This window comes from Mustela nigripes, chromosome 2 (assembly GCF_022355385.1).
Source record: "Mustela nigripes isolate SB6536 chromosome 2, MUSNIG.SB6536, whole genome shotgun sequence".
Classification (NCBI taxonomy): domain Eukaryota; kingdom Metazoa; phylum Chordata; class Mammalia; order Carnivora; family Mustelidae; genus Mustela; species Mustela nigripes.
Window position 1 is genome coordinate 7185885 of NC_081558.1, and position 12798 is coordinate 7198682.

At 47.4% G+C, this 12798-nt stretch overlaps 1 protein-coding gene across 3 annotated transcripts; it reads right to left on the reverse strand.

The window, feature by feature from the left end:
* Window positions 1-5490: 5490 nt before the first annotated feature.
* On the reverse strand, window positions 5491-9084 carry FBXL12 (F-box and leucine rich repeat protein 12). Of its 3 annotated transcripts, XM_059388948.1 has the most exons (3): window positions 8762-9084; window positions 8571-8643; window positions 5491-6730 (listed from the first exon to the last, which is right to left on the reverse strand). In XM_059388948.1, the coding sequence occupies exons 1-3, from the start codon at window positions 8845-8847 to the stop codon at window positions 5909-5911; spliced, it is 981 nt and encodes a 326-aa protein (XP_059244931.1). In that variant the 5' UTR covers window positions 8848-9084; the 3' UTR covers window positions 5491-5908. The 3 variants fall into 3 exon arrangements, with proteins under 3 accessions (XP_059244931.1, XP_059244932.1, XP_059244933.1); XM_059388949.1 differs by lacking the exon at window positions 8571-8643 and having other exon boundaries at window positions 8762-8847; XM_059388950.1 differs by lacking the exons at window positions 8571-8643; window positions 8762-9084 and adding an exon at window positions 8371-8556.
* Window positions 9085-12798: the final 3714 nt, after the last annotated feature.

Here is a 12798-nt window from a genome sequence, read left to right on the forward strand (position 1 = left end):
TCATCCTTTCTGATGGAGGCATAATACTCCATAGTGTATATGGACCACATCTTCCTTATCCATTCGTGCGTTGAAGGGCATCTTGGTTCTTTCCACAGTTTGGCGACTGTGGCCATTGCTGCTATAAACATTAGGGTACAGATGGCCCTTCTTTTCACTCCACCTGTATCTTTGGGGTAAATACCCAGTAGTGCAATCACAGGGTCATAGGGAAGCTCTATTTTTAATTTCTTGAGAAATCTGCACAATGTTCAAAAATTGTGGGTTTTACCTTGAGTGCAATGGGGGAGCCCCTGAAGGCTTTTGAGCTATAGGAGCAATATTATCTGATGTGTATTTTTATTTTATTTTATTTTATGTTAAAGTTCTCTTTGTTGTGTGACTCTAGGGAGGCAAAGGTAGAATCAGGCAGGACAATTAGAAATTTGAGGCAATAATCCCAATGACAGATGGAAATAGCTGGACGCAGGTGGCTGGGAGGAATGGAAGGAGTGGGACCAGCTCTGATGCTAAAATTAAGGCAGAGCCAATGGCTATCTGCTATCTGCTGATGGATCTGAGTAGTTTTAGGGCAAGGAGTCAAAATGGCTTAAAAGATTTTTGTTTGTTTATCATTGTCAAAAATTATTCTGGACAATGGTAAAGAAAGACTTCATTCAAAAGGATTATTTCAGGAGGGAGAAAAGCCTATTGAAATAAGAACACTCCAACCATAAGAGCTATAAGTATCTTAAAGGTTAGTTAGAAAAAGGCTCTTCTTTTAGAGGGAGGAGTAAGGGAACACGGGGAACATCTGTTTGAAGAGGTTCAGTGTAAGTACCTAACGTTAAGTTTTTGATTGAAGGGGCATCCATTTTATGAACTTGAATAAAGGAAATCTCATCTAAAATGGAGTCAGGAGTGGGACACCTGGGTGGCTCAGTCAGTTTAGCACCCAACTCTTGATCTCACTCAGGTCTTGATCTCAGGGTCCTAAATTCAAGCCTTGGGTTGGGCTCCATGCTGGCTGTGGTGCCTACTTAATAAAATAAATTGGAGTCAGAAAGCCAGAAGGGATAACACACCACTTCTCACAGCCCTTTGCAGAATGAGCAGGAAGAGACATACCTTGCATTCTCAACAGGAAGAAGCCTGCACATTTACTACCCCAGCAGTTGGAGGAAAGATTTACTCCTAGCTCAGCAACAGCCCAGCCAATGAGAGACTTGCACAGCTCAGCCAATGAGAAGCCACTATACTTCAAACTCCGTTTACTCCAATGGACTTATTGCTTATAATAACCCTTCCCAAATCCCCTCTTTCCTCTATAAAAGAGCATTCCTCTCCTTCGTTCTCCAGACTTGCCTATGGTTTTGCCATAACCTGTATGTCATGAATTGTAATTCTCTGCTATTCCTGAATTAACCCTTTTTTTTTTTTTTTTTTTGCTGGCAAAAATAACTTTAATTTTTAAGGTTAACAAAATTCACCAATAAAGGTGAATCCACAAAACCTTAAGCCCTCCACCCCATCCTTAACCCCCAATAAAGGCAGAACTCCAAGACTGTTCATTCTCTCTCTCTCTTTCTCTCTTTGCTGGCAACCTTAGGTATGCCATGTACCCTCCAGGACTCCTAAGTTATAAGTCTCATTTTTCAAAGTTATCTGATAGTTGTTGCTGAGGTGTGTCTTGCAATCATAGCAAGAACCACAAGGGTGGGTCCAGCCACAACATTGGCTCCAATCAGGGTAATGCCTGTGGGGGCTCACTGCCAGAAGTAGGGGCCCAGATGAGTGCCCCCGGCATTCCCAGCCAATAGCATCACTATTACAGGCTGAGACTGACACAAAACAGGTATGCATCTATTTTAGTCCATTAGGGAGAAAACATCTTTCCTCTGGCTTTCCATATCCAAGGAGGGCAAATGTCAGCTAAAGTGACCTCTACACATACACACTTAAACCCTTTATCTCACTAGCAGATTTGGAAGAAAGAACTGAGGATCTTTGTATCTCACCCTTTCTCTCTCTGCTTGGGAGTCTAAGGGATTCCAGAGAAGGGCTAGTTTGATCAGGCTGGGGCCATACAGTAAGCGTCCAAAGGAGGTTTGTGGTCAACCAGTTGAACCATGCCCAAGTATATTTGGCAAATGCAGCAGTAAAACATCATAAGGCCAACAGGGGATACATAGCACACCAGCATGCTTCAATCCAAGTTTTGTTACTCATGAAGCTGATGTTTCCATATCTAACTTCCATGATTGGTCTCAAACTCAGAAGGGAGATTAAGAGATGTCATTGATTAGGGTGTGTAGCTGGCTCAGGTAGAAGAACGTGTGACTCTTGATCTCGGGTTTATGAGTTTGAGCCCCACGTTGGGTCCAGAGGTTACTTTAAAAATTTTTTAAACTTAAAAAAAAAAGTAATGCCTTTGATTTTTTCCCCAGAGTCCCAATAGTAGACAAAATCCTAGAAGACTGTACATCCAACTTCTCACAGTGATTTCCTCTGGGGCCTGGGATTAGAAAGAGGTTCGCTTTCTATAATTTTTTTAAGATTTTATTTATTTAATAAATAAAAGAGAGAGGCAGAGAGAGCACAAGTTGGGGGAGAGGAAGAGGGAGAGGGGGAAGCTGACTCCCCATGGAGTGGGGAAACTTATGCAGGGCTCACTTCATCCCAGGACCCCAAGATCATGACCTGAGCCAAAGTCAGACACGTAACTGACTGACTTACCCAGCCGCCCCTCACTTTCCATAATGTTAAAATCCTTTACAAACATATGTTATTTTTTTAATATCAGGAAAAATTATTTTAAGGAAAACATATGTTTAAACACAAATATCCATCTCTACTTACATAAAACTCTAGGATAATAAAAATAATTTATAGTGACAGAAAGGAGGCCAGTGTTTGCCTGAGGACAGGAATGGAGGAAGGGTTAAAAGGAGCTACAAGGAAACTTTAGGGAGTTATGGAAATATTTGTTATCTTGATAGTTTCACAAGTGTACACATGTGTCAGAACCGTCAAATTATGCACCTAAATATTTGCTGTTTATTTGTGTGAATTACACCTCAATAGAGCTCCTCATTGGGATGCTAGAGGAAATTCATGCATGAAGGACTGACACAAAACAGACACTCAATTAAAGTTTGCTCTTGTGATTATCTTTACTTTCAATGGAGAGTGTATTAGTCATGTTTTTATTTTCTATGTTTTTTTTTAAGATTTTATTTATTTATTTCCAGACAGAGATCACAAGTAGGCAGAGAGGCAGGCAGAGAGAGAGAGAGAGAGGAGGAAGCAGGCTCCCTGCGGAGCAGAGAGCCCAATGCAGGGCTCGATCCCAGGACCCTGGGATCATGACCTGAGCCGAAGGCAGAGGTTTTAACCCACTGAGCCACCCAGGTGCCCCTATTTTCTATGTTTTGTGATGCTTTGACACCTTAGGGTCTTGCAAACCTGGATAAGGACCACCCTTCAAGCCAACCAATACAATTACCTCCTTGATCTCAGTCTTACATGCAAACCAATATTCCCTCTGACCTAAATCACCCCAGGGTCAAGTAGCAGACAACTAGGGACCACTTCTAGAGCCTAGACCCACCAAAATTATTCAAACTAGCCAATTCTAAACTTGCTCAGCTTGCCTGCCCTACCTTGCCCATTTCTTCCTGCAAAAACCATAATAAAGGCTCAGGCCCATGCTTTCCCCCTACTCCTGCTTCCTACAGACCCTGGTTTTCCCCCCATAGTGGCTCTTCATTGCATGGTGAGCCCCCTGCTCTTGGGAATTTTAAGTAATAAAGTTTTCTTTCAAAGACAGTTGTCTCCATGTCTATCATCATATGTGATTAAAACAAGTCTCAGGTACATTTAATAGCAAAGGGCATCCTCCCACTCCCAGCCCCTTATCCAGAAGGCAGCGGTCAGGGGTGGAAGGAGCTCTGTCTTATGTCCCATAATCCTATCGCGCCTCAGACCTACACTCAGGAAAAGGGTCACTAAAGTTGGGTGAACCTAGAAGAAAGACACCACGAACCCGTGGCCTCCTGAAGCCAGCTCATGCCAGGTCAGGAGGGCCAATTGCTAAAGTTGCAAGGATTTTGTGAGCCAGTTGTTAGACTGTTGGTAGCTTGAAACCAGCCACGACGGGATACTCACACCACAGAAATGGGCAAACACTACAAATTAGGGCTCCCCTGCCCCATCATTACTTGCTAGCGCTGGCCGTTAAACACTTCCATGTTTACCACTGTCTCCAATTTCATGCCTGCTACTCCATTTCTGCAGGAAAAGCAAGAATAAAGGAAGGAAATTATTTTTCCTCCTCAAGCTGCTCCAGGTGGGGCATCGGCAGCCTACTCCAGGACCACCAGCAGATCCCAGCATAAGACTGGGGTTGGCCACCCCATCATACTGCCCACAACAGACCTCAGGTGTCCAGACACCCTTAAGCAGATCTCTTTCCCCAACCTGAGACTTCACCAGTCCCAACGCTCCAGGCTGCATCAGTCTAGTCCACCAGGTGCCCTGAGCTGGAGCCGCCAAGTTTGAGCATGGCATGGAACAAGTAAAGTAGACCCTAGCCATGGCCACACTGAGGGGGTACTCATACCATAGTCCTCATATGGCCTGATGGGGAATTTCTGTTCTACCTCCTGATAGTGGGAAAGCATGGGAGAGACACCCAGTCTCTGGTGAGTGAGCTTGGAACAAGGAACCAAGAATCCTAGCTCAGCCGTTTTCTCTTCTGGCTCTTCCCACCACAGAGCAGGCAGGCTGGGCTGGGGGGCCTCAAGGGTGGGCGCTCCTGATCACTATCAGCCTGCCACCTGCTTCTTTCAAGTGGCTCAAACTCAGCCTGCAGGAAAAGCATTGCTACTTACTGAACCTCCAAAACCCATGCCACCTGTGAGGAGCCCCCAACCTCACCCTATCAGCTGACTTCACTTTCTATGGCTCACCTCTTGTTCCCTCAGCCACACGGTTCTTCTTGATCCTGAAAAATGTCAAGTTCATTTACATCTCAGTGTCTTGGTCTTTTCTTTTTCCCAGCGCTTCCCAGAGTGGGTTCCTCATCCCCTCTCAGGTCTCCAGACTTGAGCGGCTCATTCTGCTCACTCTACCAGACACGGGTACCTCCATCACGTGAGCTTGGTTTATTGTCTCTAAAACTATCCCATCGATGCATTCACCTGTTGATCGTCCTGCCTTCTACTCAGGGCTTGTTTTGTTTACTGCTGTGGCCCCAAGACTTAGAACACGGCGTGTGATAGAGTGGGCATTCAAGAATATGTCGAATAAGAAACCAAATGCTTTTTTGGAAAAAAAAAATTCTTTAATAGCAAAATAATATATACTGTGGAAAAATTGGAAAATACAGAATACCAAGTACAGAAAATACAACTTAGAACCTTCATTAACACTTTTGATCATCAAAGCCTAAGACTTGCTGGCTTTCTCATCATGTCCCTTGTGTGCAAGTAGGCATATCAATGGTGTGTGGGTGTGTGGGTGCACATGCATAGACAGTCTTTCCAGACCTCCTAAGGGGCCTTGGCCCTTCAGGTCCCCCTAACTCCTAACACCACCCTTCTGCATCCATACTGTTCCTGAGAACAACCCTTCATCAAGGACCTTTTCAGCCCAGGGCTGGTAAAGAGTTAAGGCTTTGCAACGTAACCATGAGGTAGCTATGATCTCCCCCATTTCCAGATGTGGGGACAGGCCCTCCAGGAGGCTGGCTGATGTCTCAGAGGCCAAACAACTGGCAAACAGGGATTCCAATTGTCTAGAGGCCCCAAGGCTTTGGTTCTCTCCATCTGTGGCTTTCAGGCCCCATCAGCCTGACTACAGGCCCTCGCAAGGTGCCGTTTAGAGGGTGTGGGGCTCCCCAGTGAAAGCTGAGATGGACAGGTGGTTGTCACATCCACCAGTCCATGGACTCTTTGGGGCAGGCCCTAACGATGACCATACAGTGGGGCAGACCCCTACACAGGATCCTCTCAGCCTCCTGACCCTCCCACCCCAGACCCTGCAGCTCAAGGACCCTAAGCTTGGGCATAGCAAGGCAGGAAGAGAGGATTTCAGCCGGGGAAGGCATTTCTGGGGTGATAAGAGGGCCTAGTAAACACAGACTCTCCAGGGCTGGCATGCCCTCCAAGACAGACAGGCCAGGGGCAGAGAGGCCCCTCACGGTCAGCCGGATCTTCCGCACATCTCGAAGGTGGCGGCTGATGGCCAGGAGGGTGCTGTCGGCTGAGAGGGTGCAACCTAGCACCTCCAGCCTCTGCAAGTAGCTCAGCTCCTGGAGGCCCGCATCTAGCCCTGTCTCTGTCACACGGTAGGTGCCGCCGAGCACCAATGACCGCAGGGCACGAAAGCGTGTCAGGCCCTGCAGGTGCTCATCTCGGAAGGCAGGGACGCGGTCCAGCACGATGCACTCAAGCAAGGGCAGCACGGTGGGGTCCTGCTCCTTGAGGAGCCAGGCCATAGAGATCTCACAGCTGTGCAGCTCCAGGGTCCTCAGGGTGCAGGGCAAGCTGGTGATGGGCACCATGCTCAGGTCAGCCACATGTAGACAGAGGCGCTTCAGATTGGGGCACTTCTGGCCCAGGGCCCTCATCAAGGCGGGGGACAACTGGGGGGCCTGGGAGCCTGAGAACAGGTAGCCACCCATCCGCAGGGAATGGAGCCGGGATGCCATGTACCGGCGAAGGAGGTGCCACATGACTTTAGGCCGCATCTGTAAGAGCCAGAAATGCAGGTGACAGGGTGAGAAATATGGAGAATATTCCACAGCCCCTGCCTGCCTGGAGACAAACAAGCCTCAGCTGGGGCTCTAGTGCTCCCCTGGGCTTCTGCTCTTCCCCTGCCAGCCTCAAGTGACTCTGTGCCTCCCCAAGAGTAACAAGACAATATAACCCATTCACTCTGATTTCTAGGTTTGAACAAAAGCAATGAGGGAAAAGAGAAAATCAGAATAGATCTGTCTTTAGCAACAGCAGATTCTCATTACCTGAAGTAAGAAAGCAGAGCAACTCACCGGCATTTTATTTTATCCCTTTCCTCATGACCACCGCCAACAGAAATAAGCAACACAAAAGCAAACTGAAAAAGGCTAGAACTGCCTAGAGTAAATTAGACCTGTGTTAAAAATCATCATCATCACCATTACCATCACAACCTGGTGACGATGAAAGCTGCAAAAATTAACTGTGCAAAGTTAATTACTAGAAAACAAAGTAACTGGAAGCACTGTGCATTTTAATGTAGGTACACTTTACCTTAAAAAAAAAAAAGGAAGAAAAAAGAAACTGCATAGTGTAAAATTTGTGCATAGCATAAAATCTGGGAGGTTGTTAGAAATTCAGGGGTGCCCGGGTGGCTCAGTGGGTTAAGCCTCTGCCTTCGGCTCAGGTCATAATCTCAGGGTCCTGGGATCAAGCCCGGCATCAGGCTCCCTGCTCGGCGGGGAGCCTGCTTACCCCCTCTCTCTCTGCCTGCCTCCCTACCTACTTGTGATCTCTGCCTGTCAAATAAATAAATAAAATATTGAAAAAAAAAAAAGAAATTCAGAATCTGGGGCCCTATCCGCATTCACTCAATCAGAATCAGCATTTTAACAAGATCCTTAGATGATTCATATACACAGACAAGTTTGAGACACTCCTTTATAACACTGTTTGTAATAGTAAAAAGCTGGAAATAACTAAATGTCAACAGGAAGACAGATAAATTGTGGTATATTCATTTAACAAATTAAAAGGAACGAACCAGAGTTCCATGTCTCAATTACAATAAATTTCAAAAGCAATGTTGTGTGAATAAGGCTAGTTTTGGGTGGATATACAATAAATAGCGTTTCATTACCTCAACAGAATACCATTACTTAAACTTTCGATCAACACATGAGCAAAACTCTATGTTGCCTCCTGGCACTCACACAGGAAGTGAGTGAGAAATGAGAAAGTGGAGAAACCTAAGTTTCTAGAAGACTACATTTCCATTTTATAATAGCGGTGACCTCTGAGGAGGGTTTCAAAAAATGCCACGATCTATTCATAAATGTTGTGTGCCTACATGTACCCATAAACCTTTGCATGTATGTGTCACAGAATCTGCAGCAAAAATGACCAAAAGTCAAAGCGGGTTAAATATAGGTGAAGAGTACGTAGCCGTTTCAGATACTATCCTCTATATGTGTGGAATCGTTCCTACTCAAACAAGAAAAATAAATACGATGCAAGTGGGGAAAAGTGGAAAAGGTTCGGTTGCACCACTCAGGAAATAAACTGTGGAAATGAAGTGGAATCTGGAAAATGACTGCTCCGGGAAAACTCATTAACAGATCATGTAAGCAACCAACGTTTGTCCTATACTCACTGGACGCGGGACTCGGCTCTACGGTCTTTCCCTGCAGGAACTTGGTTATCCCCACTTTGGAGATGGGGAAACGGGCTGAGCAGCGAGTGTGCCGCGATGCACCCCGGACCGCCGAGCTCGAAATCTAGGGGGCGAGGGGGTGGGGCTCGAGACCCCGACACCCGCCCGCGGCCCAGGCCCGCCCGGTCGGCCCCGCGTACCGTGTACAGCGTCAGGTCGACATGTCGCCAGAGCCACCGGTCGTCCACCAGCCTCTTCCAGCGGTGACAAACCCTGGGGGAGGGGACCCGGCGTTAGAACCACCCCGCCCCGCGGGGACCCGATCCGCGTCCCAGGGGCAGCCCCACGCCCCCCGACCTTCCCGTCAGCCCCCCGCGGGCCGGGGCCGCACCTGGAGATGCGGATCCGGTCCCGGACCGGGAGGTAGGAGAAGATCTCCAACAGGACTGAGTCCGGCAGGTCCGCCAAAGTCGCCATGATCCGAGCGACACGCACTTCCGCTTGCGGCTGAGGGGATTCGGGATCTCGCCCGGGGGGCGCCAGCGGGTGACGGGGGGGGCCGGCAGGGCGGTGGCCGCCGCCTCCGACAGCGGGCGGAGAGTTTCAGCTTTCCTCTGACAGGGACATGGTTGGGTCCCGGCGACAGGCCCGCCGGCGACCACGACGGAGCCGGGAGGCGGGGACTGGGAACCAAGCCCGCGTTCGGAAGGCGTGGCTGAGGCTCTGACGCAGCCCGGAGGCGGGGTTGGGGGCGCGGACGAGGCTGGGGGCGGGGCTGGGGCTGGGGCAGGGACAAGGGGCCCCGAGGCGGTGACTGGAGACCCGGGGACTTGTTTGGGTCGTGAACCGGCCTGGGAGCGGGATTACCCGCTGGGAAGAGGCTGGGGACAGGGCTAAGGGCTGGGACGAGGCTGGGGCGAGGCTGGGGCTGGGGTTAGGCTGGGGGCGGGGCTAAGGGCGGGAAGTAGGCTAGTGGGGCGGGACTGAGGGCGGGAATCGAGCCCGGGAAAAGCGCCCTGGGGCGGTGACGGACGGCCCCAAGGGCGGGGCAGGACGGCCCAAGGGCGGGGCCAAGGGCGGTGACGAGCGGCCCCGGGTCGCCGCAAGTGTTGGGAGGGCGGAGCTGCAGACCCCAGGACCCAGCCTGGAAGGCTCCCTTAGAGCACAGGGGGACGACCAGCGGTTGTGCTAAGGGAGAGCGAGGCCCCAACTTTTCTACTTAATACCGCTTTTTTGATGCCTATAAACAAGAATAAATCTGTAGGACCGAAATAGCTGGTTAACAGAGGGTGTGTTCTGTTTTTCGTTTTGATAGCGCCAAACTGTTATCCAAAGAGGCTGAGTGGACACGCCCACCAAATATATATCACTCATTTGTGGGGTTTTTCCAGAAAGTTTTAAAAAAGATTTTATTTATTTGGGGCAACTGGGTGGCTCAGTGGGTTAAGCCTCTACCTTCGGCTCAGGTCATGATGTCAGGGTCCTGGGATCGAACCCCCTATCGGGCTCTGCTCAGCAGGAAGCATGCTTCCCCTTTCTCTCTGCCTGCCTCTCTGCCTACCTGTGATCTCTGTCAAATAAATAAATAAAATCTTTTTAAGATTTATTTGACAGACAGAGATCACAGGTAGGCAGAGAGGCAGGCCGGCCGGGGGAAGTGGGAGTGAAGCAGGCTCCCAGCTGAGCAGAAAGCCCCACTTGGGGCTGGATCCCAGGACCCTGGGATCATGACCTGAACTGAAGGCAGAGGCCCTAACCCACTGAGCCACCCAGGCGCCCCCACTCATTTGTTTTTAAAAGTTTTTATTTTTGAGTAAGCTCTACACCCAGCCTGGGTCTTGAACTTACAACTTGGAGATCAAGAGTCGCATACTCTACCCCTGAGCCGGTCAGGTGCCCCATATCATTTTTTTTCTAAGATTTTATTGTCAAATAATCTCTATGCACAACACAGGGCTAGAACCCACAACCCCAAGGTAAAGGATCGCATGCTGCATAGACTGAGCTGGCAAGATACCCCATCACTCTTTTTTTTTTTTTTTAAGATTATTTATTTATTTATTTGACAAAGAGAGAAATCACAAGTAGGCAGAGAGATAGGCAGAGAGAGGGGGAAGCAGGCTCCCTGCTGAGCAGAGAGCCGGCTGTGGAGTTCAATCCCAGGACCCTGAGATCATGACCTGAGCCAGAGGCAGAGGCTTAACCCACTGAGCCACTAAGGCACCCCCATCACTCATTTTTAAAGTAGCAATTCATTAGAAAATTATCAATTGATAGGGCATATATATATATATATATATATATATATATATATTTGCATGTTTTTCTACTGGATAAATAACCAGGAACCAGTTTGATGAGTCAAAGGACACATGAAGTTTAACTGTGAGGTTTTGCTAAATCACACCCCCAAAAGCCCATAACGGCAATACAATGCTTTCAATACACACACACACACACACACACACATAGGCAGGAATTGGAGATGCTGAAAACTGTCTTAAAAAGAAATGCAAGCCCACCCCGCACCCCGGCCTGCCTCTCGGCCTACTTGTGATCTGTCTGTCAAATAAATAAAATCTTTGAAAAAAAAATGCAAAACTCATTAAGATGTATGCGTTAAATGTGTGCAATTTCTGTGTATCAACCATACCTCAATAAAGCTAAAAAATATATATATCTGTATGCCCGTGCTTATCCATAAACAAAAACACCAGGGCTTTCACCTATCAGATTAAAAAAGATGAAGAAGGGGCGCCTGGGTGGCTCTGTTAAGCTGCTGCCTTCCGCTCAAGTCATGATCTCAGGGTCCTGGAATCAATCAAGCCCTGCATAGGACTCCCCACTGAGTGAGGAGTCTGCTTCTCCCTCTCCTTCTGCCCCTCCCCCTGCTCATGCACACTCTCCCTCTCAAATAAATAATAAACAAAATCTTTAAAAGCAAAACAAAACAAACAAAAAGATGAAGAAGCTGGAAAATACCCATACTGTTGAGGTGTGAGGTTAACAGGCCCTTTCAGCCCTGCAGAAGGGGCAGGATAGATTCAAACTCTTTGAAGCCAGTTTAGTAATATAAGATTATAGCTTCTGTTGGACCCAACAATACGATCCCAAAATGTTATAAAAAAAAAAATTAGGTAGGTCTTTCTATGCTGTTTGGAACAATCTTCAGGATACTGCTTGCTTTAAAAAGCAAAAGGTGTTGGATCAAGAAGATGTGGTATATATACACAATGGAATACTATGCAGCCATCAAAAGAAATGAAATCTTGCCATTTGCGACAACATGAATGGAACTAGAGCGTATCATGCTTAGCGAAATAAGTCAAGCAGAGAAAGACAACTATCATATGATCTCCCTGATATGAGGAAGTGGTGATGCAACATGGGGGCTTAAGTGGGTAGGAGAAGAATCAATGAAACAAGAAGGAATTGGGAGGGAGACAAACCATAAGTGACTCTTAATCTCACAAAACAAACTGAGGGTTGCTGGGGGGCGGGGGGTTGGGAGAAGGGGGTGGGATTATGGACATTGGGGAGGGTATGTGCTTTGGTGAGTGTTGTGAAGTGTGTAAACCTGGTGATTCACAGACCTGTACCCCTGGGGATAAAAATATATGTTTATAAAAAATAAAAATTAAAAAAAAAAGCAAAAGGTGTAGAGATCAAGGACTATAATTTGATCTCACTGGAGATATATATACCTCCAAAAAATGCACACACAATTTATTGTGTTTCACCCTTTATACAAGGCCTGTATGAAAACTAAAACATTCAAAGGATTCCTGGATGGCTCACTTGGTGGAGCATGTGATTCTTAATCTCAGGGTTGTGAATTCAAGCCCCACAATGGGTGTAGAGATTACTTAAAAAAAAAAAAAAAAGTCTTGGGATGCCTGGGGGGCTCAGTCTATTAAGCATGTCTTCAACTCAGGTCAAGATCCCAGGGTCCTGGAATAGAGTGCAATTCCCCCGGGCTTCCTGCTCAGCGGGGAGTCTGCTTCCCCCTCTCCCCCTGCTTGTGCTGTCTCTCCAGCAAATAAATAAATAAAATCTTAAAAAAAAAAGTCTTAACAAAACCAAAAAGTCCAAGTCATTCGTTTCTGCCCTTTGACATAACTTAAAATATTGTATGTTACCTGAAAATACGAAGTCTCTCTCCACTGAGATGTGTTAATGTCTGAAAAGTTTTATCATTTTTGGGGAAGGCTCCACATCACACATTTGAAGATGCAGAAACTATCTCCAAAAATGGAAACTTTTTTTTTTAAGATTTTATTTATTTGACAGACAGAGATGACAAGCAGGCAGAGAGGCAGGCGGAGAGAGGAGGGGAAGCAGGCTCCCCGCCAAGCAGAGAGCCCAATACAGGGCTTGATCCCAGGACCCCGAGATCATGACCCCAGCCAAAGGCAGAAGCTTAACCCA

Coding starts and splice junctions, on each gene's coding strand:
- FBXL12 (XM_059388948.1), bottom strand. CDS start 8,847: ATGGCGACTTTGGCGGACCTGCCGGACTCAGTCCTGTTGGAGATCTTC. Junction 8,644..8,761: donor GACCGGATCCGCATCTCCAG/GTGCGGCCCCGG, acceptor CCCCTCCCCCAG/GGTTTGTCACCGCTGGAAGA. Junction 6,731..8,570: donor TCGACCTGACGCTGTACACG/GTACGCGGGGCC, acceptor TGGCTCTTACAG/ATGCGGCCTAAAGTCATGTG.